Source organism: Taurulus bubalis (genome assembly GCF_910589615.1).
Source record: "Taurulus bubalis genome assembly, chromosome: 5".
NCBI lineage: Eukaryota > Metazoa > Chordata > Actinopteri > Perciformes > Cottidae > Taurulus > Taurulus bubalis.
The window spans coordinates 28792209-28819273 of NC_136593.1; the positions used below are offsets into that span (position 1 = coordinate 28792209).

The 27065-nt window shown below is 46.4% G+C and overlaps 4 protein-coding genes across 4 annotated transcripts in view; all 4 read right to left on the reverse strand.

Moving 5' to 3' along the window:
* The window catches only part of chchd6b (coiled-coil-helix-coiled-coil-helix domain containing 6b), a 56667-nt gene extending 51115 nt beyond the window's left edge, over positions 1-5552 (reverse strand). The window contains exons 1-4 of the mRNA XM_079217820.1: positions 5365-5552; positions 3859-3925; positions 3506-3545; positions 2609-2765 (exon numbers count right to left, since the gene is read on the reverse strand). Of these exons, the coding sequence (XP_079073946.1) occupies positions 2609-2765; positions 3506-3545; positions 3859-3925; positions 5365-5445 (345 nt within the window). The 5' untranslated portion in view covers positions 5446-5552. The remainder of the gene's footprint in view (positions 1-2608; positions 2766-3505; positions 3546-3858; positions 3926-5364) is intronic.
* Positions 5553-5795: 243 nt separating this feature from the next.
* On the reverse strand, positions 5796-11942 carry tpra1 (transmembrane protein, adipocyte asscociated 1). The gene is made up of 11 exons (XM_079218598.1): positions 11871-11942; positions 11019-11202; positions 10757-10889; positions 10109-10195; positions 9254-9326; positions 9077-9156; positions 8877-8987; positions 8708-8768; positions 8427-8529; positions 7655-7735; positions 5796-7558 (listed from the first exon to the last, which is right to left on the reverse strand). Exons 2-11 carry the CDS (start codon positions 11189-11191, stop codon positions 7288-7290), a joined length of 1173 nt encoding a protein of 390 aa, XP_079074724.1. The 5' UTR covers positions 11192-11202; positions 11871-11942; the 3' UTR covers positions 5796-7287.
* A 1249-nt stretch (positions 11943-13191) lies between these two features.
* trim107 (tripartite motif containing 107) lies at positions 13192-14842 on the reverse strand. Its single transcript, XM_079217925.1, has one exon. It carries the CDS (start codon positions 14829-14831, stop codon positions 13377-13379), a length of 1455 nt encoding a protein of 484 aa, XP_079074051.1. The 5' UTR covers positions 14832-14842; the 3' UTR covers positions 13192-13376.
* A 1413-nt stretch (positions 14843-16255) lies between these two features.
* Positions 16256-26754, reverse strand: LOC306736244 (phosphatidate phosphatase LPIN2). Its single transcript, XM_079217860.1, has 20 exons — positions 26731-26754; positions 25111-25311; positions 24555-24650; positions 24196-24468; positions 23931-24037; positions 23710-23821; positions 22938-23598; positions 22762-22855; positions 21873-22060; positions 21448-21541; positions 21263-21332; positions 20929-21021; positions 20627-20685; positions 19796-19946; positions 19561-19709; positions 19389-19475; positions 18846-18998; positions 18494-18608; positions 18071-18174; positions 16256-17484 (listed from the first exon to the last, which is right to left on the reverse strand). Exons 2-20 carry the CDS (start codon positions 25300-25302, stop codon positions 17334-17336), a joined length of 2949 nt encoding a protein of 982 aa, XP_079073986.1. The 5' UTR covers positions 25303-25311; positions 26731-26754; the 3' UTR covers positions 16256-17333.
* Between the last annotated feature and the right edge of the window lie 311 nt (positions 26755-27065).

Genomic DNA, 27065 nt, shown 5'->3' on the forward strand with positions numbered 1-27065 from the left:
ATGTATGTAGTTCATATGGTCACATGTATGTGGTTCATATGGTCACATGTATGTGGTTCATATGGTCACATGTATGTAGTTCATATGGTCACATGTATGTGGTTCATATGGTCACATGTATGTGGTTTCAGGCGTCAGAGATGTTTATGGAACGGCACTAAAAACAATGAGATTATTACTAATAAGAATTAGTGGGTGTGGTTAGCTTTGGCCAATCAGTGTGGAGAAAGGAGCTTTTCACCACTTTCAGACTTCTATGCTATGGGACACACTGGCAGGTGTTCAAACACTACATGAAGAAATGCAGCACAGAGGAGTCAACACCAACAGAAGCTACAAAGGAAAACACCACAGCACAAACAAAGCTTCAATGTATAATATGCAAAACCCTAAAATAATATGGTATTGACTGAACTGTGGATGAACCTTGCAAGCAGATACCCCATACAACACACACACACACACACACACATATACATACACACACACACACACACACACATTCCTCTGATACACAAGTCAACACAGAGCCTGTTTATTGCACAGGTTTTTATATATATATATATATATATATATATATATATATATATATATATATATATATATATAGAAACACAAATAGTCCCCACTGAGACAGGAGTAAATGGCTAATGTGAGTGTTAGTGACAGGCAGCCTGAGGCAGTGTGTGTCAGCTCTCTGACAGGTGTTACCTGCACACCCCTCAACGCAACACACACACACACACACACACACACACACACACACACACACACACACACACACACACACAGCCCACCTGCTGGGGCCAGGGGGCATGAGGGGAAATAGGATAGGGGGGGTTGTTTACACATATATATATATATATACACACATCTTATATATATATATTTGTGTTGCGATGGGGTCACAGCAGTACGTGTGGGAATGCATGAATGTGTGTGTGTGTCTCAAACTACTCAAGGTGGAGTGTTTCATCGTGAGATGTGGAAGAGACTTTTCCATTTAAAGGCATCCAGCTGTGCTGTTGCCATTGGATTCCAGTTGATGGAAAACTCAGAGGTGAGCGACGCCCAGCTGAGAGATTTCACAACAGATTCAACCGACTCAAAAGCTCAAGCAATGCAACACAAATACTAATCTTTTTGCTTTTTAAATCTTGAGCGTGAATACTATCCAAGTTAGGATGTTAGAGGTGCACTATACGGGATTCAGAGCAATAATAAAGCAGAAAACAACTATTCGCTAATATGTAAAGATATAGTGGAATGATGTCATATAAATTTAGTGCATTTTCATGTACGTGAGCGTCCCCTAATAAAAAGCTCACAGCTCTGCACTGCATTTATACGATGTTACAGCGCTGTTAGCTGCTGCTAGCTGCTGTTAGCTGCTGCTAGCTGCTGTTAGCGCTGTTAGCTGCAGCTTAGCTGCGAGAAAATCAAGCCGGAAACAATGAAGTGTGCAGAAAAAAAGTGGGATCCAACTGGGATATTTTGCTAAAATACTTTGTCATCAATACTACATATCTTATGTATTTGAGTTTGTGTTCTCTATGATATTATGACAGAGGCTTCACAAAAGACCAGTGGGTTTCCTGCCTCTTCCTGCACTGTAATATTATTTATCTCCGTTATGTTAAATTGTGCAAATAAACTAAACTAAACAGGTACTAGTACATGTAGCACCACAAACATTCACCTCTTCATCTTCTGTCATCGAGGGTCGTCGGAAACAAATGTACTGCAACAGCTGTGAAAACTGATTATAGATACTGAACTAGAGTAACTACATGTTGTCTAGACGGAGTGTGGTCAAATAAAACAACAGCATGTGCTTGGTTTGCCATCTGCAATAAAGAAACCTGGGATGTAGACGTACATCCTAATAATTCAGCAGTGACTCAGTCTAGAGGTGTCATTCCAGGTCTGAGCAGTAGAGGGTGCTGTTGAGTTATACAAAGGCTTCCTGCAGGAAGGGAAATATACGACTGTACTAATATGTAATCAAGTCATATTCTGAATTTAGAACATTTACAGACACAATTTGGTATTTATATGCATATATTTTATGAAATTTGAATGAGATAATTTGTATGTCTTTATTGTAAATATTAAAATGTTTGCCTGTTTCACGCCTTAAGGACTCAACCTGCCTGAAGCCCACAAAACACTGACACGAGTAGATCAGACAAGTTGTTTTAAACTTTTAAATAAAAATTGTATTTTTAAAATCTCTGCATGAAATAACAAAAATGAAATCAAAGCGATGCCAAGTTTTATCTTAAAAATGCAGAACTATCTTAACAAGAGCGGTTTGTTGACAAACAGCCAGAAGATGAAGGTTAAATGTAAAAAGCTGCAGCTTCAGGAATGATCAAAGTAAATAAGAAGAGCTGTCTTGATGAATTTGACTGAGTAAATGTGGAAGGAGCTTCTTGTTGAAGGCACATGTCACATGGTCACATGGTCACATGTCACATGTCACATGGTCACATGTCACAGCTACTGTGCAACACAGGTGGTCTGCTTCATTGTCCTGGATATCCCCCAAACTATTGATTTATTTATACTTTCCACAAATGGAATAGACCCAGAAAACAGCGCTCACCAGTATCTTGGCCCTTTCCTGCTCTTCGTGGGCTCTTCCTCTCTCGATGAGCAGGGCCGGGGTCAGCTCACCCGCGGGTGCTCCCGTCTCCATCTCCCTCTCCTTCTGGGCCAGTCTGGCCAGCTGCTCCTGCACCAGAGCCTGTTGACGCTCAAAGCTGAATTAAAGGAAGATAAGCACGTGTTTAACCTTCATTCATTCATCCAGTGAAAGTGGAAAGTAATCATGCAAGTTCCAGAGATACCCAGTAGGCAGCAAGAGTTATTAGTTTCTGTTTTGGTAAAATTATAGACCAATTATAGCATTCATGAATTGATGGGTAAATCAAATTAAAGTATAACATTAATATAAAATTAGGTTAGGTTTTATTTTGAAGGGGGAAAGAGCCAGTATTGTATTGAATCCCACTACAAATACCAGTCAAATACTACAGTACTTTCAACACCATGGTATCTTGACCAAGAGTCCATTTCTTTAGCTTTCCTTTTCTTTAACTACATGCAGCGACATCACATTCTTGAGTTTGGCACAAATGACTGATCAAAATAGAATAATATACGTCTACCCTTCTATGTCTCACACATGCTCAGGACCCAGCATTGCAGGGACAGAGGCTAAAGAATTGTTGGACTTGCTAACCAGTGAATGTGTGGCGCTTCAGGAGCGCATGCTGCAGTGCTGACAGGTGTGTGTTCTCCATAAACATTCACATTGGCATCAAGTGTCTGCTATTGTCACCTCCATGGGCCATTAGTAGCCCGCGTCAACACAGAGGGCCCACATATACTATGAGATAGCATCTAATTCCCAGTTAGCCGATACCAATGCATCCGCTGCATGCAGAGTTACAGCAGGTCTTAACCACACGTCAGTGACCTTGACATTATGAGGACTTACTTTTTGCGGATTTCTTCCTGGACTTCTGTAGCAGAGGTTCCTGTTGGTTTTGGACCGGAAAATTAAATGAATAATTATCAATACTATTAGCAATGTCAAGCAACACTTATTTGAGCAGCTCCTGAAACCAGATGTACACACTATCATACGTTTCACTTACTAAATCACACAGTTTATGTTTACTAAAGTCTGTCCTTTATTTAATAATCAACCTGAAAAAGTCACACAGAAATACAGTGACCTTCATTGCAGCCGTTCCGTTCTCCTCGGTCACTGTAGAGGACGTGTTTGCTGACAGTGGGCCTCCCACTGGGAGCTGTGGGACCAGTGAAAGGTCTTTGACTGGGACTTACTTGGCGGTGGCTTGGAGCTGTCGGACCCCTGAGACTCCCTCATCCGCCGGAGCACGTCCTCTGAGAGCTGCACAGGAATGTGAGAATTAACAAATGTGCACATAAGATTCAAGTGAGATTCAAGATATTTGTAATGTCATATGCACAGATAACAGGCAGTTACTCTGTACAATGAAAAACTGATTTTGCTGGGTCCTCCTAACACACAGAATTACAAAAAAGGTAATAAATAAATAAAAAATAAAAAATGTGATGACGGTATTGCACAATCAGTGTATAAAGTGCACTATGCATTGTATAGACACATCATATCCTAACCAGATACACAAAAACCTGACCTACAAATATTCACGAGGAACAGTTTAAGTTTAGCAACTCAAATGTTAACAGCAGCCCTTACAGCTTTAGGCCAAGAGAACAACCCGAAATACTCACTGCTAACCGCTAACGCTAACCCAGCAGTAATCCATCTCCATTCATATTTAGCACTAACCGCTAAACTAGCGCCTGGAAGCCCGTTTCCTGCTCTCCGAAATAATGAGATAAGAAGTCATCTCATAATTTTGACTTTCTATTTCATAATTATTACTTTTTATCTCATAATTATGACTTATTTTTTTTGGGGGGGGGAGGGAGAGGGGGGGCTTCCATATTAACAGACTGAAAGAAAGAAATAAAAAGAAAAGAACCTGAACACATGTTTTTGCAATGTAGTGCTATAAATTGCAAATGGGTATATTGTATATTTGTAGTGGTGTTGAGTTCTCTAAACTGATATTCCAATGCCACATCCCAACTCATATGCCAGACCCTTAAGGCCTTGCAGCGTCCGCTATGCGAGGCATCTCACTCCCACTAACCCTGGCATGAGGTTAGGTGGTGGGCTACTACCGACGAACCCTATGCTAGGGAGTGAGATGCCTGGGGGAAGCTGGTCCAACCCAATGCTGTATCTTAACTCAGGTACGGTTGTACTTGGGGATACCTGGAAAAGGAATGCAATAATGGGATTGGAATAGAACAACAGCACTTACTCACCACTGTTCTAGAGACTCTCCTCTCTACTCTGTACTCTCTGCTCTGTACACTCACCCACAACTTTTTGAAATATTGAAAATATATAATTATGAAATATTTATAATACATATATTATATATATAATAGTATTATATACACATATATTATATATTTTATATAATACTTTTTTATATTATATAAATATAAAACGTTATGTTTTGCAACATGCTGCAAATTGTCTGAAATATTCTCATCCAGCGACAGCTGACAACAAGCGCGCGTGCGTAAAATTGCACTGCGTCACGTGACATTTGAGGAAAAGCCACAGAGAGGAGGGTAGGAGCGGGTTCATCCAAGGACATGGGACCCGGTCAGCCTTCCAGACTACCTCAGGCCGTCTGAGGCGCACAGACCGCCTCCGTGCGCCTCAGACCGCCTCCGTGCGTAAAGGAATCTTACAAATGGGCAGAAACGTCCCGTTGCATCTACCTTCACTCCTTCAATCGTGACCTTCTCGTTCTCGTCCAGTCCGAACGACACTTTCCTCGTCGCGCTCCCGTTGCCTCCCATCTTCCGCGGCTGTCCGTTGGCACCGCGTAAAGAAACGAAGGCTCGCCGGGTGGCGTGACCGGGACAGCGCGCCTCAGCAGCGAGAGAGCGCTGCTTGAAATGATCCAACTAAGGTCAAACTGGCGCTCCAGTATCCTCTCATCTCATTGGCTGGATCAAATAATTCGGACTCGTGACTCGCAGTCGCTTGAATTAAAAGGGTCGATGGGAAGTGTAGTTGAACCAGCGGGACTAAGGTGATGCGTTTAAAGACAAACACACAGAAACAGAGACCTGAACACTGACTACCTAGACGCACACTGTGACGTCTTGTTCAAGCACAACACACACAGGAAAGAGTCCACGCTTTATTCTGGAGGTCACGGAATACATCGCATTAATACGGGCTGAATATTACACAATCAATGCACTTAAGAAGGCAAATTTACAGATCATTTGCAAAACGATTCCAACACCAAAAGTCTGTCCAGAGAGAGGAGGTCCTTCATGTCCGTCATGAACCAGCGGACTGACTCCATCTCCAGTAATCACCGGCACTCACATGTGAATATATAATATTTCTAAAGAGTCAGGCAAATACTGTCATTTCTCAAACATACACTACTTCTTTACGGTGTTGTTGCTTTAAAATTATGAAAAAATAAATGCATCTCTATATGTTTTCTGCACCGTGGATGAATACTGAGAGCTTAAATACAGTAATCCAGTCACGCCAAACATGTCGCATTCAGGGGAAACTCTCACAGGCATCACACGTCCTCAGTGGGAACAGGTCATGTGATGTGTGGCGGTCCATGAAGACTAAAGTATGACATTGTAGTAATAACGGGTGTGAAAGAACTGCTTTTATGAGCTGAACAAAGAAGAAAACGACTCAAGTTTCCTGTCGACGCGTCTCAGTCGTACCAGTAGTCGAGCCTCTCTGAATATGTAGTTACACTCCATCAATACCATCAATTTTATGCTATAAAATTTAGCGATATTGTTTATTTGAGCACTTTTATGCCAAGATATTGGCATAAAACTAAAAGCTTTGCAGCAGCAAGCAGAGCTGGACTAGAGAAGCCGATATGGAATGAAAGGAGGGAATATCGACTTTGGAATACACACACAGAAAATAAAAAAGATTGTTCAAATCACACACGTAAGAATAACTCATTCTAAATATCTGAAGCTGACACGTGTGCTTTCAGTAGGAGGAATGATTAAAGCAAAAGTACCAAACAATTGTCAGATAACGAGCTGTCAGCCGGGACGCAGACAGAGAGCTGCGCTGCCGTCTCATTGGGGGAGAGCGGTAAAGCCATGCCTGTATTTAGGGAACACAGATGTTCATATTGCAGTGACACACATCACACTTGTTCCTATTTCATGAGACGGTACATCAGAATGAAGTCACGCCTCACAGCCGGCAGCAGACCAGGCGGGTGTAGATGTGCTGCTCAAAGCTTTTAGTTGGAATGTACAGACGTCGAGTTGGCAACAAAAGAATGTTAGAGTTTAAAGACTTGGGGACATAAAATGAGGTTAAAACTTAATTATTGTGGATTGAGCAGTCGATGCTCGATGCTGGAATGACGAGCCAGGAAGCTCCCACGGTCCAGAGCGCTGAACAGAACCCGTCCGGTGCCGCGCTCACGGACGCCGCTGCAGCAGCACTGCACTCTGGCAACGGTGTGGCAGAAGCAGCGGCTAAACCACAGTCCTGCAGGTCGCCGGCTAGCAAAGGCATCTCCTCAAGGCCAAGGTCACCCGTTCTGCTTTTCTTTTTTTGGCCAGCCTGCAGCACACACGCACAACACCCAAGTCCGGCTGCGTGGACACCTCTCTGCTTGCATTCATTCAGGCGTTGACGGGCCTCCAGCGGTCAGCCTCGATGCTGTTAACGCTGCTGGACCCATAGGGTCCGGAGGCCACGTCGTCGAGGTACGCTCCGACCATGCGGGAGCTGCCGGGGCCGGAGCCGTCGATCTGGGTGGAGGAGTAGAACAGGCCCTGGTCGGTCGGCTCCTTGCGGCCGAGAGTCGTGGCGACGGTCGGGGGAAGGTGGACGTCGCTCTCGTCCGCCTCGTCCACCTGAGACTTGTAGGAGAACAGGATCTTGGGCTCTGAGCTGTGGGGGAGAAGAACGTAGTGAAACGGGGAAGAAGCGAGGTCAACCGTCCTCCATGCAGATGTAAAGGAGTCGCTTGTGTTTCCTTGTACAAACCCAAAGAAGCCCTTGAGGAATGTGACGTAAATGAGCGGCGAGAAGGTGGAGAAGTACAGGAAGGTGGTGACGTCCACGCAGCTGGTTCAGGAAACACAGAAAAGACACGCCGATCATTACAGGGTCATACACACCCTGACCAGTGGGTTCATGACTTTAAACCAAATGTCATGACAAACATTTAGTGAAGTCTGGGTGTAAACAGTAGAAAGTGAGTAAATGTAGTATTTAAACTAACAATGAGAACACAAAGCATACAGTAAACCTTAAATGACTCAAATGAATGAGACAATAGTTTGATTAAAAGAATAAACATTTATATAGATGCCTGTATGTATGCCTGCTTATATTCTGAGTCTTTCTTTTAAAAGCATATTCATTATTTCAAACTCAGCGTAAATGAACGTCATGAACACATGAATATAACACATTTACATGACTTTTACTAAACTTTGGGGATTTTATGTTTTTCAAGGACTTTTCCAGGCCTGGAAATAACCATTTTAAAATCCCATGACTGTTCCAGGTTTTCCATGACCGTAAGAACCCTGCATTAAACGCTTAAAGACATAAGGCCTCCATCAGCTTGTACAGGAAGAACAACCCAAGGGGTTCAATCCAGAAGCAACACATGGGTAATGTTCATGGGTAATGTTCATGGGTTATGTTCATGGGTTATGTTCATGGGTTATGTTCATGGGTTATGTTCATGGGTAATGTTCATGGGTTATGTTCATGGGTTATGTTCTCATCAGTCAAGAGTGACACTGACCAGAGTCCCTCTATGATGCCAGCACACAGCAGGGCGCTGCCCAGCCCCTGCACCAGGTTCAGCAAGGACAGGATGGCAGCGTACACATAGAAGCTCCTCTTGGCTGGACACAGGAAGGACAACAGTCATTCATGCAACAGGGGACACGTGATCTCATCTGTACGGCCTCATGCAGTGGTGAAGGTCCTGGTATATTTACATGAATCACATGACACACAATGCAAATCTCTCAACCTCAAAGCTCATTCCTGACCGCTGCTGTAATGAAAGGTGTAACTCACATGGAAGAGAAATCCTCTCCCTCACTGGAGTTTTAGGCAAGATCACAATCAAAGAGTACACCTGTAAAGAGAAATAAAAAGGATGACATCATCGATCTATTGTTAGTCGTCGTCTATCTGCGTATGAGTTTGATTTCATTCTTCTGCTGCGTCGGTCCAGGCTACCGACCAGGAAGAAGAAGCAGGAGCTGGCCAACCAGAAGTGGCGTCCTCCGTGACCGTAGATGTTGAAGTCCTCAGCGGACAGGTGGCTGTCCGGGTACAGGATCTCCAGCGTGCCCTGCAACCACAAACGCAGCATTTACTATCATTTCATTCGGAATGACGGCTCCCCAAAGTGTCCGGCCGCCTCCGATGACCCGGCATTACCTGTGTGATGGAGTAGCCCAGAGCCAGCACGGCCGTGATGGCCAACACTCGCTTTATACTGGATTTGCTCTCCAGGTGACCTGATGGGTATAGTGATAACGACTCAGGCATTATGAAGTGAACGCTTGAGAGAGATGCTGCTGGATACACAGTAACCAAAGGAGAACCCAAACCAACCGAAAGCCAGTCCCAGGATGACGACGCTGAGCTCGATCGCCAGCAGGAAGAAGCGTGTGATTTCCCACAGCACCTGAAGAGACAGCAGATTACCACGTTACATGATCATGTGTGTTTGTATTGAGCAGTGTGCCACGGGAACAGCAGGCTCATCTCTCTGAACTCCACACGGATCGGTCCGGTATGCCAGGAATGTCAGCGTGCCTTTCCTTCAGGACACGAGAGCCACAGAGTCCTGCTGGACCTCAGGTAGCCCCCATGGGTGCTCCAAAAAAAATAAAAACATATACAAAAATGATTGATGGTAGAGGGGAATGTCAAAATAATGTAATAATATCATGCATGTGTGGACCGCGGACCGTTTGTAAAGGTGCGTCACATAAACAACAATATATATATATATATATATATATATATATATATATATGTATATGTTTCGATTCTTACTGTTATGTCATCTCTCTTGTTTATATTATTGTTGTTTTACCATGTAACGTGCCTTAAGTACCTTGTAATACGCTATACAAATAAAATATATTATTATTATATTTCTTTTTTATGTTTGTTTGTTTTAAATCTTAATGTTATGTCATCTCTCTTGTTATTTAGTATTATTGTTGCTTCTATTGTTGCTGATTTTTACCATGTAAAGGGCCTTAAGTACCTTGTAATATGCTATAAAAAGTGTATTATTATAATATATATATAGAGAGAGAGAGAGATTTATTATAATTGATCTGAATTATTTCCTCAAAACCTTACTTCTTGTTGTCTGAACTTTGAGTGAGCCGTTATCTCCATGATTTACAATCACAGAATTGTTCCTAAATGTAAATATGAGTTTACTCTGCTTACTTTGTCTATGATGGTCGCAGCACTGGAGGCGCTGACGGTCATGGACACCACGGCCCGGGTGATTCCCACCGCCGCCACGACGAACACCTGCACAGTTTGAGAAAAACAAGCGCGTTAGATCCGTCTCCTCCATAAAAACACGTCTCCTCAGCTTTGTTTTATTTTACCGTCACCGAAACAGACCGGAGCCGCTCACTACGGTCTGACTGCAGTCAAAGGAACAACAGCTGCACGTCCCTTCAGACCTTTAGGGGTCAACACGGCAGCCATCTTTAAATGATGGGCTGGAATACTCTTCATAGTAGAATTCACAATGTAGCACAGCGCCACGGCCAAAATAATGACTAGGATTACTTCCTTTTAATGGGTTTTATTACTTCTTTTTAATGGTTTTTATTACTTCCTTTGAATATGCTGTACTGTGTGTTCTTCTCACTACATATAATGTTGTATTGTGTCTTTTATACTCTACTGTTTGCTGTTGTTTTATGTTTGCTATGATCTGTCAAGGGACTACAGGTGTAACTTATCTGAAGCTACAATCTGGTACAATGCATCAAATGGTGACATGTTTTAACTGCACATGGTCCCTTTTAAATGAAGATATATAGACGTATACACTATTGTTGCTTCTAGCCGGTGTCATACCAGCAAGTAGAAGGTAACGAAGATGGGGCTGGAGGTGAGTCGGATCTTCGCCCTGGCCGAGGGCAGCTTCCACATCAGGAACACGAAGAAGGCCACATTGGGCACGAGCAGCAAGATGTCCCAGAACCGCACCCTGAGAGCGACAGAGGGGCCAGGAGACGGAGACGCGCTGGGTCAACGGCCATTTAGGATTTCTTGCAACGCCACACATCAAAATCAAGGTATGTTTTCTTTTTAAACTCTTTAAACGTGTGCCGATTACCTGGAGTCTCCGATGTCCTCGTACAACACCTGCAGGCACGTGTGAGGCTTGGAGATGTTGGCCTCGCTGTCGGGTTGCCAGGTCGGGAACGTCGACGTGTTCTCCAAAGCTGTCGGTGAAATGCTGCCATTGTATTGAGTAAACCTCACCACAGCGGTCACTGTGGGGAGCATGGTGTCCAGCCCTGAGGAGGAGGAAGAGGAGGAGGAAGAGGGTACAGTTATTTGGAGAAGGCTCAGGTTGTGAAGTGGGCTGTGTTATTGGGGACGGTCCTCTGGCTACACAAGGATGCTGGACCCTCAGAGGATCCAGCATCCTTGTGTAGCCAGAGGACACTTGAGCGAGGCCTCACTCGTGTGTCACGTGACTTGAGGAGTTCAGGTGGCCGCGTCACAGAGGGTCCGGGCTGCTATCCGCGCGTAAAGACGCACGTCACGGAGCAGCATCGACTGCTGTGCTCCACTCAAAAGGGTCCACCCGAGACATCAACTAATCCCGCGGTAATCCCGGCAGCAGCAGGAGGAGGAGGACGCGGCGGCACCGCGCGGCTCATTAACCAGCCCCCCGCGCCGGGCGACGCGCGGTGCGTAAACCAACGCACCCCGTCACGGACCAACACGGCGAGACCCCGCAGCTCACCGGGAATAACCGGGAATAACCCAGCAGGAACGCTCACGGGGAATACGCGGTTCCTCTTCCTGTTTGTGAAAGCCGACTGGCTCACAAACAGGAAGAGGAACCGCGAACCGTCCGAAAACAAACGCGACGACAGCTTCAGCTGCTCAACACACACACACACACACACACACACACACACACACACACACACACACATATCATTATGTATCTTACCAGTTCAGTTGCCTCGCATTCAGGGCTGTCAAAGGTGTCTGTAAATAGTGTGACGTCAGCTCACGCACGCTGGTATCGATCAGTAAATCGGTGGCCGATACGGGACATGGCTGCGCAGCGAGAGTTTCCTGAACACACGAGGTCAGCTGACTCTCACCAAACAAGCAGGGCAAGTCTCGCGAGAGGACAGTGGGACGTGAGTTTGCTTTTTGCTTAGAGAGAAGAGGCGGTGGCATTTTTCCTATCAGCAATAAACACATGGACGAGAAATAAACATTCTCAAATGCAAATACTTTTATAATATATATCATTTCAGTAGAGTGAATATATTATAACATAGTGATTATAACGTGTATATTTTCAGAAAGCTATTTATTTAGCTTTTTTCATGTCTCAACAATATATTTTAGTTAATGGGAAAAGTATTTGGATAACAATGAAATTATGGCAAACTATTTGTTTCTCTAAAATCTGCAAGAGTTGCACTTTCTATTCTAAATAAAATCTAACAACAAAGTCCACTTGATACCGCAGCCTCAAGGCCTTCTTTGAGTAGTGGAGCTCTGCAGCCTCTCGGGCCTGAAGGCCTGAAGGCGGCGTCCTGCGGGCCGACCGGTGTTGTGCTTCTTAGTCACTAACCTGGTGGCACACCTGGATGTGAAGCACCGGGTCTCATGGTGAAGCAAGTCTGTCTGTTTTAAAGTGAACAAAGAGCTCTTCTTCCATCTGAGACACATTGTGAAATTACGGCCTTTTTTGACTCGGCAAGATGCAGAAAAGTGAATGAATGAATGAATGCAACCTTCATCTCAAGTAGACCAGAATACTGCAAAGCACTTTTTACTGGTCTTCCTAAAATAAAAAGCTAAAGAGGCTGCAAATGAGCCCAAACCCTGCTGCTCGACTGAGACGAGTCTGTAAGCTTCCACATTCAGGAGAAGAGCCTGAACACATCCTTCCTTAACAGCACGGTGGGCGTTCCACATTTTCATTTATTTATCATTTTAAATGTAAAATGTTTTCCAGTTTTTATTCACCTATTGCAAAAAACATGCTCTATAAAATGACAGTTTTCAATTTTATGTTGTTGTAAATGTACACACTTTGAGCGACATGTATGAAATGTGATATATGAATAAAGATTATTATTATTATTATTCCATTTAGCTGCTTTGATCTATGGATCCTGGTATCGTTCATGCTGGAACATAACGGAGAACGATTCATAACAGTCTGCTGTGAAGAGTTTATCAGATGGAAATACAACATTACACAATATCTGGCACATCATTATGAAAACTATGTTTCAGGCAACAAGTAATTCAGTCTCATTCAGGTTTATTGTTCCTATATAGAGTTGAGAAGCAGTCACATTACCACACAAAGCTTTCAAAATCAGAAGTGAGTCAAGACTTTAAATCATCATACAAACCAGGTCTCAAAGATATTATTCTGTTTCTCTTCCTGCATCACTTTTACTAAGGATATACAGAAATATAGTTCTGATTATGAATGGACAGTGACCCGGCCTTTGGGGCTCCCGGACATCATCCTGTAGGCCAGGTGCACGGGCTCCGTCAGGTGGGCCTTGAACGTGTAGACGTGAGTCGTCCCGCTGATGGAGCTCACGTTGTAGAAGCTCAGCCGGTGGGTCTTGAAGCTCAGCCTGATCTCCAGCCGGCAGGAGACCGTGGTCTTCTTCAGCGGCACGTCGTGGCCGCGCTCGAAGGCCGTCAGCTGGTTGTTGAACCACATCAGACACCAGGAGCACCGGCTGCTCTCCAGAGCGGAGGGCAGCCCGCTACGTGCTAGCGCCGCGCTGTAGCACACGCCAAAGATCCACGGAGAACCTTCCAGCTCCACCTCCCAGCGGTGGTCCCCGCCGTGGAAGCTCTGGTAGCTGAGCACCTGCAGGAAGTTGGTGAACCTCCGAGGGGAGGACGGGTACGGCTGTTTGGCAGCGCTGAAAGTCACCGTCTTCAAGTCCCCCGAGAGGACGAGGTTGGGGTGGGCGGTGTCTGGGTCGAAGGTCACCTCTGAGGGGTTGAGGGTGTTTCGGAGGGAGCGCTGAATCTCCCCGGATCGCTCCCTGAACTCGGCGTTCATCCTCTCCAGCTTGGGGCAGGCGCGCGCCGGGTTGACCCTCGGCTCCACGCGGTCGTCCTCTTCCCCCGCGGGCGCGGCCAGCAACTCCACGATGTGCGGCCGGAGAGTCCGGAGCTCGTCCCTGAACGCGGCCTCGTCGTCCTCGGTCAGGAGGGACTCGGCTCGCAGCATCGCTCGCCTCAGCTGCTTCGTCAGCTCGGCGGCGGCGGCGACTCGGCCGCCTCTGCTGGCCTCGCCCGGCCCGAGCTCCTGGTCGATCAGCTGCAGCACCTGCGCGGCGTAGCTCTGCGTCAGCTCCGCCATCTGCCCCAACAGTCCGTGTGCTCTCTCCCTCAGCTGAGCGTTGGCAGCGCTCACCTCCACGTCCCGCTCCTTCTCCTTCCTCAGCACACTCTCGGCCATCTCCAGCTTGAGGCTCAGCTCTGTGACTTGAGACGCCATTCTAAATTTAGGTTCAGCCATTTTCAGCTGGCCTTGTTCTCGATCCAAAGACGCGGGCGGCTCCGTGCTCCGTGGTCCAGCTGCCGCCGCGTCCCGGTGGGGATGTGTGTGTGGTTCTGCCGCCACAGAGCCATCAGCGCTCTCGAGTGTCACGTCGGTGGACTCCACTTTCCCAGCAGCGGCCCTGTAGGTCTCGACCATGCTGCTCATTGTGAGGCTCTTCACCAGGGCCTCGGTCCCCCGGTACTCCGCCTGGCACTCGGGGCAGCTGTGTTGGTCGAGCCCTTCTCCCATGGTCTGAAGGCACGCCAGGCAGTAGACGTGACCGCAGGGGAGAGCTGCCGGCTCAGAGAAGAGCTGCAGGCAGATGGGACACGACAGCTCCAACGCCGAGGAGCCCGGATGCTCCATCATGAAGATGAACGCTGCTTCAGTCTCTCTCTCGGTGACACGGCCTGGAGGACAGAGAAGAAGTGTTCTTCATCATCAACACTTACTGAGCTTCAAGTGTGGTACTTGAGGAAATGGAATAATTTATGGTAAACAATAAAAAGTAGTAACAAATATCAACATATCTGGGTCATAGTCAGGACTTTAGTAATGAGTTCCCTCTCACTGAGAAAGGTATGAACACCAAATACAGTACATTTTATTATCTTGCATTCACATATATATATACATATATATATACATATATATACATACATATATACACATACATATATATATATACATACATATATACACACATACATACATACATATATATATATATATATATATATATATATATATACATACATACATATATATATATATATATATATATATACATACATACACATATATATATATATACACATACATACATATATATATATATATATATATTCTTGTTGTGTTCTATAGTTGTGTACCAATGTTATAACCTCTTCAGAACTGCTTTTAATGTGTGACTGTGTGTTCTATGTTTTTATTTTGTTCTATTAGTTTTATTGTATAGCTTTTACTATATTTAAAAAATGTTGTGTAAAGTGACTGAGTATCATGGAAAGCGCTATGTAAATGTAAATGTAATGCATTATTAGTATTTATTATTATAACATGGATATCTAGAAAACTCAAATCAACCAGTGTGTAAAGTATTGTGTTTCTTCTCATCCTGAATGTAATCCACACACACACACACACACACACACACACACACACACCCAGGAAGTGACCCGCGCAGCATGACGCAGCACAGCGCGAGCAACGTGGTCTCTAAAGTCTAAAGCGCGCAGACAACCTGAGTAGAAAACACACACAGACCACCGAGCCTCCCGGTCAGGTCAGCTGGGAACAGGAACCTTTGACTGCTTCTGGTCAAGAGACGAACGGGAAGTTGCTTAAGTTTCGATTTCCAGCGAGCAGGAAGTCCGAAGTTTCTATTGCTTCCGTCTGATAAACCTCACATACATTTGTCTTCCTAGCGAGAATAACGAGGCGGCTCTGCTGGACGCGCCCTCGCCCCTCCTCTCGTGCAGGTTACCTGGCCTGAGAACCAGGACGCGTCCCGCAGAGCCGCCTCGTTCCCCGGGTAAAGCTGCGCGTAAAGAGGCTCACCTGCTCCGCGTCCTGCTCCAGGAGAGAGTGACGGCACAACCCGCCTCAGGAGCTCTGCCCCCGGCCAGCCGGAGCCCGATGAGGTCATCATCTCCAGCACGACCTTTGACCTCCCGGCTCATGCGGTCACGTGGCCCGCCCTCCAGACGCTCTTTGTTCTCATAGAGTAAGAATGCACAACACAAGCTGACAATGTGAGCAATGAAGTACACAACAGAAAACGGATAGTGTAGAATTTTTATTTATTTATATATTAAATACATTTGGTTTAAAAAGTAAAAGCAACATCCTCAGCTCCAATACATCTCCACCAACTGGATGATTAAAGATGTGCAACAATAATAAATATCATAACATCGCAGTCCAAAGGCACAGCTACACGACTGTGGAGGTTTGTGGACACGTCTCTGGAATGAAGTCTCCCTCAGTCTGAAGCACACACCTGGAAGGAAGACGTGTGAAATGTGCATGCTGGAGTTTCACATTGTTATTGAAATCCTCAGGTATTATGAACAGAATAATGCTTTTGTTCCTTACAACCAACTCCAACTAGTAACTCAGTGAGTTCAGCTAAACATCTCAAATCTAAACATCCTATCACATGTAACTCAGGTGAGTCAAAGGCAGTTAGAAACTCTCTTGTGATCGACATAAACCCCAATTTACTCATATTTACTCCCGTGAAATAACAATCAAAACAATGTAAATACATTCCCACATCACGTGTTGCTTATGCAGCTATAAAGACGATCTCCTCCAAGCTCCTGTCCAGCGACACGCTTTATAGCGGCTCTATAGCCGCGTTTCAACATCCCAGCTACAGACACAGGCCATAGCTCCAGCATGTGCAGGGTTCAGGCACCGCAGTGTGTTTTTGGTTAGTGTTCAGAGCTGAAAAGAAGACCGTGTTGATATATATTTTGTGTGTGACATGACACAGGAACACACTGGAACGGTCCCAAGGCGTATTTGTCATGTTTTACATTAGAATAACTAAATATTGTGTCTGCAGCCGTCGTCTGTGAACAAGCACTGAGACCAAGTGCTGCATGATGTCCGGGACACGTTGAACCGTTGAGTCCATGCACAGGATGAATGAATGAATGAATGAATGAGTCTCAGTCTCTTCAAGATGGGACAGTCGCCTCGTTCTGTTCCGGTTCATTCAATAGGCACGCTGTGGAAAGAATCCTTTCGATTGAAGGAGAAAGCAAAGAGAGTATATGTGTGTGTGTGTGTGTGTGTGTGTGTGTGTGTGTGTGTGTGTGTGTGTGTGTGTGTGTGTGTGTGTGTGTGTGTGTCTCTCTCTCTCTACAGGAGTGCATCCAGGTCCAGCTCTGGCAGAGGCTCCTTCCAGTAGGAGAAGCTGCTGTAGTCGGGACAGTCCAGAGCGATGGAGGTGCTGCCCCCGACCGACAGCATGGGGAAGAAATGCTCCACCAACTCACTGAGGTGGCTGTACCTGCAACACACACACACACACACACATAGTAAACACACATACACATGTGGAAGGTACACACACCTGCGTTGTGACAGAATGGTGTTGCACAAGCTGCTTCCTTATGCAACCGTATCATCTTTAATATTATGTGGTATTGTTTTGATGTTTGTAGCAAAAATATACAATCCCAGTGAAACTGAATGCAGTCTATCCCGTCTATTTCCAACCACTTTTGCTTGTAACATCATGAGGTCCAGGAAAGAAGTGAAGGAGAAGTCATGAGGACGTAGGAAAAGACAACGGCTCTGTCCAGTGAACACGAGGCCGCGTGATATTATTTATCTTTTTGGGACGGCGTTATCTCCTATCTGTCGTAAAGGACGCTCCGGGGTTCCCTCGTGAAGGAGAGAAGAGAGGAAGCGTTGGACACCGGTCCTTCGTGTTTAGAGTTCTACCAGCTCTCAACATGGCGGCCGCTCAGTAAGAATAAAAATACTATCCGACTGCAGCCCGTTCATTCTGCTTGATCTCTGCCACTGAATTTCTCAAAGCCCAAAGAAAAGGTGTAAAGTAATTTCATATCGGTGTTTTGTTGCAGACTTACGAGGACTTGCTGACTTTGGTCCTCTCCTGGATGAGCTCTCCTTTGGGGTTGACGGTAAATAACCTGGTGTCAGGGACCCCGACCTGCTTGTAGGCAAACGCATCCTGCAGGAGGAGAGGCAGCACACCAGCCGTTAGGAGACTTTAACCGTTGCTGTATCCATGGGCACTAAAGGGATTGTTTGGCTGTTGCAGCACTAATCCATAATCAAAGCAAACAGACTTTAATTCTATATTTCTGTGGATTTTATAAATGATATCAAGTAAAAACATCTAAAAACACTTGGCATGGTTCTTTGACCGGCATGGTCTCGTGCCAGAGGTTCATCTCACTGCCTAACGCTGCAGCGCAGCGCCTGAGACCCTGGATGACATCAGCCGTGTTGCTGAGCTCCGCTGCTGGATAAAGAGTCCGTCTGCTTACGTTGGTCCGGTTGCCGAAAGCCGCGTAGAAGGGCTTCCTCTGCGGGCCGAACAGGTCCTTGATGTCGCTGAGGCAGGCGATCTTAAACACCTCGGGCTTCTTCTCAATGACCTCTCTGTGAGGACAGGCAGTTCATGGTCAGCACTGACATCCACTCAAGTGTTTGTCTTCTTGCATACATTCATGTGGGTCATGTTATGCAGAGGAGCGGCCACTAGAGGGCAGCAGGACACCGCATTCACTTTCAGACTTTTCAGATTTCACTCTGATGCATCTCACAGTAATGTCTTACGTTCTCTTCATTCCATGCATTAACACTCGGTGCATGAGCAGGACACCATCTGTTTGTTACCTGTGCAGCGCTGAGAAGAGGCTGCTGGGAGCCAGCAGCACGGGCCCTTGAGGGAGGACGATGCCTTTGTCGTTGACCCACTGCAGGTAGTCCTTGGTGATGGCAGCCATCCCTATGGCCCGCGCCGAACAGTACAGGAACTTATAGCCATTTCTGCAAAGGAAGGGGCAACAAGTTCAGCATTTTAGTTTAATAAAACCAAATGAGAAAAGTGTTTTCCTCTTCTGCTTGTAACTGAGATAAATCTCCAGCATTAAGCTTTCATCAACACAGTGCTGCTGCTTCCCGTTATATGCGCAACAAAAGATTAAAAGATAGAATTCAATCTTTTTTCAATTAACCGAACAGCTGCGATCATTTAAAAAGCCCAACATACGGCATTTAACATGGGGGCGAACAGGGAAACATCTGGCCATGCAGACGAGACACTCAGGATGAAATCATCAGCAGCGAAGACGTGTTATTTGTGGTTGCTTGTTACGGAGTGAGTAATGCCTGTGGAGCGTCAGACAAGGAGAAACTGCTGACTGTCTCTTCACATACTTGTGTATTTTGTGGTAGAGTTTGGCGATGCCTTTGTGAGTCCAGTCCTTTCCAAACTGAGGTAGGATGTGACCCAGAGCGTCGGACCTGCAGGGGACAGACAGCCAACACGTCACAGCGTTCCATCGCTCATCTCTCACAGCGATCAGCGTCTATGAGGCGTCGCTCTCACTTGGTGATGGTGCCGTCGATGTCCGAGATGATGACGTGGTCGTCCCAGTTCCACAGGTAGATGGCAGCCTCGCAGCGACAGGTGCCTTGGTACTGCGTGGTCACACTGAACACCACTTTGTTGGCTCCTTCACGCAGGTTTAAGTGCTCCTGGTCATGATGGAGGAGAGAGGAAGTCATGCTTACATGCACGAGAGAGTAAGGTGTGTGTGTGTGTGTGTGTGTGTGTGTCTCACTATCTGTTTAGAGGTCAGGCGCAGTGACTTGCGGTAGATCTGGGTGATGCACTGAGTGGCGATCATGGTTTCTGTGGAGAGGCTGGAGAGGCTCATGGCTTCGCGGCCGAGGCCCGCCGCCTCCTCGCTGTCCATGTCGTCCAGCGTGGCTCTGGAGACGCACACAGTCATTAATGACGCACACATGGGGATCTGCATCATCGATCGGCTGTCAGATATCTTGAACTTTGATTTTTATCATAGTTGAGTGTCATGGCAATAGATTTTAAGAATATTTATTGAATAATGTTCTATGTGGACAGAGCTTTGGCACACCCTGGTGGCGCAAAGGTAAACTACATGACAGTTTGAATCGAGACAAAATAGAATAATGCTAATTATTTTTGCCCCAATTTATCAGTTCTAGTGTTTTAGTAGAAAATCCATCTGAAGCACAAGCAAGTAACAAACACGAGCTATGAAGAGCTACAACGGACTGGTGTACGAAGTCCCGATAACATTGTTAATTTGACATTTAGAGGAAGCGAATGGAGCAACAAGGAGCTACAGTTTCTGGATGTACACATGTCTTTTGCTGCCGCTTGTGGTTCTATTAGATTCTCTCTTACATTTGCCAGGTGAGCTACAAACAAACACCGGTATTTTAGGCCAAATAAAGAGGTTAAAACATGACCTGGCAGTCATGGCGTTCATCTGTCCAGCAATACGTTTGAATGCCCTGAAGTCCACTGGACAGGGAGGACAGCTGTGGATCAGCGGGACTCCAGCTGAAGCCAGCAGGCGTCTGGGTTGTTAAGTCGAGTTAGAACATTTCTCAGTGACTGGACTTACTTCACTGTGGAAGCGTCGCTCGCCAGTGACTCCCTCTGCCCCTCTTTTGAGTTCTTCTGCTGTAAAACGAGGAGATGACATCATCAGCTACATGCTAACCGAGGGCGTTTCTTTGCGGAGCGTCTGCTCTCACTCTTTAACCGCTTCCATCTCCAGCACCATAATTATACTCATGTCTGACACGGACGGAGCATGGAGCCAACCCTCGTGATGCAGGGGGGATTACTGCATGCAGCCGCACCTTCACCACTCCATGATCACCTGAGCGTACCTGGTTACGGTCCATGATCACCTGAGCGTACCTGGTTACGGTCCATGTCTCGCTTCCTCCAGGAGAACCACCAGCGGCCAGACTTTTTGGGCATCTTGTCCTTCACCAGCCGCTCTATCGTGCTCTGAGAGACACAAACAGAGTGCAATGAAAAGGGAGCATGAATATTTACAATTGGATCTACAGAATATAAAAATTCAAGAATGAAGTGATTATATGAGAGTGACAAGTGAAGCGGTCCTCATCTTCCCCAGCAGACTCTGGTGCTGTGACTGGTCAATAACTCCGTCTTAAGTTGCTCATGAATGTTTGTAACAGGAAATAGAGGAAGCTTGATTAACGACAGTGTGGAAACAATACAATACCTTAGGAAGGCTCTTCTGGAACGTCGTCATGGATAAGACCATCGGAGCCGCCACGGCCCAGTTATAGTAGCTGAGGAATGAATAATCACAGGGATGAACTTGTTTAAAATGACCAGACAACAACGTCCTCGTGGATAAATACAGACATTATAATAAGTGAACAGATATCTTATTGCTCGCCTCACTTTGAGTGGATGCAGATCACGAGACTTGGATCCTCGATGATTTCTGGATTGTTGGCAAAGTCCTGGTACGTCACGATGTGCTCCGTGAACTTTTCTGGATCGACGACAAAAGCAACACGACAGCTGATCAAAACATATTTACAGAAATGAAAAACAAACAATGATAACTACAAGAAAAAAGGGTCTGGTTTGCTCCGTCCTCTGAAAAACAAATCCTGAGAAACATCCAGGTGTTCTTATCTTGTGTTGACGTGTAAACATCGTCCATTTTTACTGCTGCTAGCAGAGTTTTCATCAGATACCTTTCTTCCCTCGACACAGCATCTGTGTCATGTTCCCAAAGTAGAGACACATGCAGGACTTGTGTCATAGCCCAGAATGTTGACGATAACCATAAGGACATTTCCCCAGAAGGGTCGACTTGCCTTTGGTGATGTGGCTGGTGTCGCCCTCCCGCCCGCAGAGCGACATGCTGATGTCCATGTTGTAGGGCGTGGAGTCGGACAGGTACTCCGCGCCGCTGTCCAGCGTGCCGCTGCCCACCGACTGAGGCGACAGGCTGCCGGAGCCGGAGCCCTGCTCGGCCCCGAGAGGAGACGCCGCCTCGGCCTCGCTGCAAGGGAGCAGACACAGAGCGAGGGTTCATGGAGAGCACGGCACGGGTACTGGGTCATGGAGTGGAGATCAAACACGGGTACTGGGTCATGGAGTCGGTTCAGTGGAGATCAAACACGGGTACTGGGTCATGGAGTGGAGATCAAACACGGGTACTGGGTCATGGAGTCGGTTCAGTGGAGATCAAACACGGTGGGAATGAGTGTCATCACTGCAGGGTTCATAACCAGTCTGACCAGTGGATTCCATGACTTTTCATGACTTTAAACCAAATGTCCACGACCAACATTTAGTGAAGTCTGGGTGTAAACAGTAAAAAGTGAGTAAATGTAGTATTTAAACTAACAATGAGAACACAAAGCATACAGTAAACCTTAAATGACACAAATGAATGAGACAATAGTTTGATTAAAAGAATAAACATTTATATAGATGTCTGTATGTATGCCTGCTTATATTGTGAGTCTTTCTTTTAAAAGCATATTCATTATTTCAAACTCAGCGTAAATGAACGTCATGAACACATGAATATAACACATTTACATGACTTTTAATACACTTTTGAGATTTTATTTTTTTCGAGGACTTTTCCAGGCCTGGAAATAACCATTTTAAACTTCCATGACTCTTCCAGGTTTTCCATGACAGTAAGAACCCCGTCTCTGCCTTTCAGTTCATTGACCCGTCAGTGACGTTTACCTCTTGGGGAAGTAGAGTGCCGCCTCCTCGGGCTTCAGCGTGGTCAGATCATCCAGGTAAATGTCCGTCGGCCCCAGGTGGTGATTGCGTTTACCTGCGACAAAATGACACATGAGCCCCGAGACAGAATTATTTCATCAGCGTTCATTTCAAGCGACATAAATAAGAGCGCTCACCTTTCTTCTTGTCCTGCTGCTCCGCTTTGGAGGAGGACGCCTCAGGAGAGGTCGCCGACCCTTCAGCCGCTGCCCCGTCCTCCTCCGCTCCCTCGGCGCAGGGCTCGATCCCGCTGTCGCCCTCGCCGACGAAGGGACTCCCCGTGGACTCCGGGTCTCTCCGCTCCGATGAGGAACCCTGCTGTTGTGGATTTGCCAGCTCTGTCCTGCTCGGGCCGGGTGCAGCGCCTTGTGTCTGTGCGTCGTCGGGTTCGGTCACGCCGTCGATACGCTCGACGGCGACTGAGCTTTCTCTGCTGGCGAGATGCTCCGCGTCCATGATGATACGAGCAGACGAGCCTCTGCTCTCCTCTTCCCGTGACGTGGACTCTAGTGCCGTCTCCGCTGGCGATGCACGAGACGTGGAGAGGTCGAGGTCGCTGAGGGTGGAGTGAGCAACGCGACAGAGCTCCCCCCCAGATGAAGGGGAGGTCTGCATTGTGTGGCTGCAGAGGTCCAGGGACTGAGTCCTGGGCTGCGGCCGGACCACCATCACGCTGCCCACCCTGCCACAGCTGATGACCGGCTCATAGCCCAGGTCGAAGGAGTCCTGTCTCTCAATGGTGCAGAAATGAGAGCTGCCGCAAGGGGAGAGGTGCTGCGTCCTCTCCGATTCACACAGCTGTGAGGGAGCAAAGTCAGATCTGGAATCTGCAGCATTACCACATGGATAAGCAGTAAAAGCACATTACTGTGTGTGTGTGTGTGTGTGTGTGTGTGTGTGTGTACATACCATGGGGAAACCTCCCCAGTTCCACTGCATCTGAGGCCCAGAGGACTCCTTGGGTTTCAGCAGGAGCTCCGAGTCGCTCTTGGGAGAGGAAGGCCGGCTGTGGGACGCACCGCTGAGAAGGAGAAGATCAATCCACTGAATAATTCAGTACGACGACTGGCACTGCTTTTCAAACTGCCACAACGAAGCCGCTCAGTGCAAACAAATCCAACCGTCCTCACCTTTCCGAGGGCGACTGCTCTCCCTCCGAGTGAGGGTGACGAGTCTCTCTGGTCTGCGAGGCTCCCAGCTCCTCGGTTGGCTCCTCGGACAGCGAGTAGTACACCGACTTACTTCAACACACGCAAGAAGATGTATTAGAACGACTGTGTCAGTGGGTGAAGAAGAGGAAAGACCTTCATCCTCATGCTTCAGTGTTCACACCGCCACACTGGCGGTGTGAACACTGAAGCATGAGGATGAAGGTCTTTCCTCTTCTTCACCCACTGACCTGATTTGCAACGCGGCCCCGGACTCTCTGGCCGGACTCTCCCGCCCGGCCGGGTCGCTTTCCCTCTCCCACTCCTTCTCTCGCTCCCTCTCGTCCGACGAGGAGCCGGCCTCTTCTCTCAGGTGAGTGTCGGAGCGAATGCGCTTGCGGCGGCGCTTCTTCCTGCGGGCGCCAGACCCGGCGCTGGAGGATCCCTCGGGGGTCTCCTCCGTCTCCTCGGGGGTCTCCTGAGGAATCGGGGAGGTGCACAGATGGGCCGGGACCTGGGACTGGAGGGCGAGGAAGAGGAAAAGGTTTACGTACGCCGAGGAGGTCAAGATGACAGACTGATGCTCCCAAACGTCGGCCATCTTGCCTCCTTGTTTTCATTTTCCTCCACGAAGAAAGCTTCCCCGTTGTCGCCCAGCTTCATGTGCAGGTCAACCGATTCTCCATTGATCTCGATGTCCACCTGAAGATCACCGGCATGGGAGAAAGAAAGAAGAGACACAGGGTTCAGACACATTCTGACCAATGGGTTTCCACTTTAAACCAAATGTCCATTACAAGCATTTAGTGAAGTCTGGGCGTAAACAGTAAAAAGTGAGTAAATGTAGTATTTAAACTAACAATGAGAACACAAAGCATACAGTAAACCTTAAATGACACAAATGAATGAGACAATAGTTTAATTAAAAGAATGAACATTTATATAGATGCCTGTATGTATGCCTGCTTATATTCTGAGTCTTTCTTTTAGAAGCATATTCATTATTTCAAACTCATGAACACATGAATATAACACATTTACATGACTTTTACTAAACTTTTGGGGTCTTATTTATTTCAAGGACTTTTCCAGCCCTGGAAATAACCATTTTAAACTCCACAGAACTGCAGCAGCATGTGAAGGAGGAGCAGGAAACACTCACGATCTTCTCCTTGGAGCGCAGCACGCCCAGCTTGCCGAAGCGGACGTGAAAGGGTGAACACTGGAAGCTCCCGTCCGGCTGCCGCACCACGATGACGTCGATGCCGCCCGTGAGCGTGGCGGGGTTGAGGCCGCGGTAAAGCTCCTTCACCGTCACGAACACCGTCTCCGCAAACTGGCCCACGATATTCATGGTTTGGGACTGGAGACGAACAAACAACAACAAGAAGGGAGAACAGTGAGGCCGGAGGTCATTATAAGATAAGGCAGAATCAATGACGTCTTTTAAAGCACTTCTTAAAACCCAAGTGATGTCGTCCTTTTATGGTCTGTTACGCAGTTCTATTGTTTCCTGGTTTTGTTTCTATATTTTATTTATTTGTTTGTTTTCTACTCCATTTGCTCTTTTTGGTTAGTAGTTTGGTTTTGTTGTATTCATTGCCCTTATGGTCCTTTTTGTTTACTCAATTTTTATTTTGCTTTTTGACTGTTTTAATGTTCTCTTGACTATTTTAAATCCTGTTTTCTCTGCATTATGTGTTGATGCTTTAAATGGTTTTATGTGAAGAACTTTGAGTCGCCTTGTTGTTGAAAGATGCTCTACAAATAAACTTGCCTTGCCGCCGGTATTTAAGTTATGCTTTGCCTAGTTTCTTTGTTTTTAAAAAGGTATATTATTATATATAAATAAAGTTGTTATTATTAATATGACAGAGGAACAGCAGCCGTCAGCCTTTCTTCAACAACAACTTCATCCATTCATAGTTAATATATCAAAGAAGCACAACTTTCAAATCCAGCAAACTAACAAGCAGGAGACATTCAAGACAACATATGAAGCACACACACTACACTTAATTACCACACATTGCATAACCAACTTAAAGTCACATTCAGAGTTTTATCGAGTGGATCAAACCTGCTCAGACCGAAGCCGTTCCTAACGTTTAGAGCGTGTTCACCTTAGGAACCGGACTCTGGGATCATTAATGTGCTAAAGGTCACAACAAAGACACTTATCTCAATGTGTCACCACAAGACCACAGGAAGTACTGACGCATCATCTGGTGGCCATGAGGAACCGGTTCACTGCACACCTGCAGGACTCAAGCAAGGCCAGCAGAGGAAGACCCGCCTTCTGGACCTTTACCAAAGTTCTGCTGAATAAAGGACCAACACCAAACCTCCCTTTGAGTACCGAGAGAACAACAAGCCAAACTTCACCAAAGACATCACATCTGGTCTCGACTGAATCCACATTAAGACATAATCATGTCCTCTATCATATCTATTCAGTGCTTCTTTAAAGAAATACTAGAACAGCACATTACCGTGTAATACTATTTTACATTGAAATGAACCTGAAGTGAATATTTTCACTCTCCAACAAACTGAAGCCACAAACTGGAGGCAACCGTCACGGTGATGTTCAGGAATGTACTCATTTATGTTTTAAAAACACATAATGTTTAGCTGTTGTTGACATGATTTGACAGGATGTGTCACTCAACCGAGCCCCATCACATGGTCTTACCAGCCAGATAAAGCCTCATCACACACCTGCACAGTGACTCACACCGTCTACAGCCCCGTCAGTCTGAAGTCCATCACCACGTCTTACCCACAGGGAAGGATGCCGGCGTCCCTTCCCAAGCTCCCTCCACCTGCCTGCGGCCATACGGCACCACTATCAGGCTCCTCCACCTCTGGAACTCAGGAACCGTCTCCAGAAACGTTACGTCCATCTCCACCACAGGAACTGGTCAACTCCATTGCCCAGAATGCTCGGCTGACTCAAGGCCACACCGCACCTCCCCCATATCTGTCTGCAGATGTAAGGCTACATTTTGTTAGCTTTGGCGTAGCTACAACAGCTGGGAATCTAATCTCCAGTCCTATCCCATCTCTGAAGAGAGTCCTCGTATATTCAGTCCTCCATCTCACACGCTTCCCCCC

What these genes read in the sequence shown, in the direction of transcription:
- tpra1 (XM_079218598.1), bottom strand. Translation starts at nt 11,191, where the DNA reads ATGCTCCCCACAGTGACCGCTGTGGTGAGGTTTACTCAATACAATGGC. An exon ending in GCTCCTGCTTCTTCTTCCTG is followed by an intron (nt 8,769 to 8,876) that starts GTCGGTAGCCTG and finishes TTCTCTTTACAG; the next exon opens with GTGTACTCTTTGATTGTGAT. An exon ending in GGAGAGGATTTCTCTTCCAT is followed by an intron (nt 8,530 to 8,707) that starts GTGAGTTACACC and finishes TCCTGTGTCCAG; the next exon opens with CCAAGAGGAGCTTCTATGTG.
- trim107 (XM_079217925.1), bottom strand. Translation starts at nt 14,831, where the DNA reads ATGATGGAGCATCCGGGCTCCTCGGCGTTGGAGCTGTCGTGTCCCATC.
- LOC306736244 (XM_079217860.1), bottom strand. Translation starts at nt 25,302, where the DNA reads ATGAATATCGTGGGCCAGTTTGCGGAGACGGTGTTCGTGACGGTGAAG. An exon ending in TGCGCTCCAAGGAGAAGATC is followed by an intron (nt 24,651 to 25,110) that starts GTGAGTGTTTCC and finishes GGTGATCTTCAG; the next exon opens with GTGGACATCGAGATCAATGG. An exon ending in GCACTCTACTTCCCCAAGAG is followed by an intron (nt 22,061 to 22,761) that starts GTAAACGTCACT and finishes GCTCCCTTGCAG; the next exon opens with CGAGGCCGAGGCGGCGTCTC.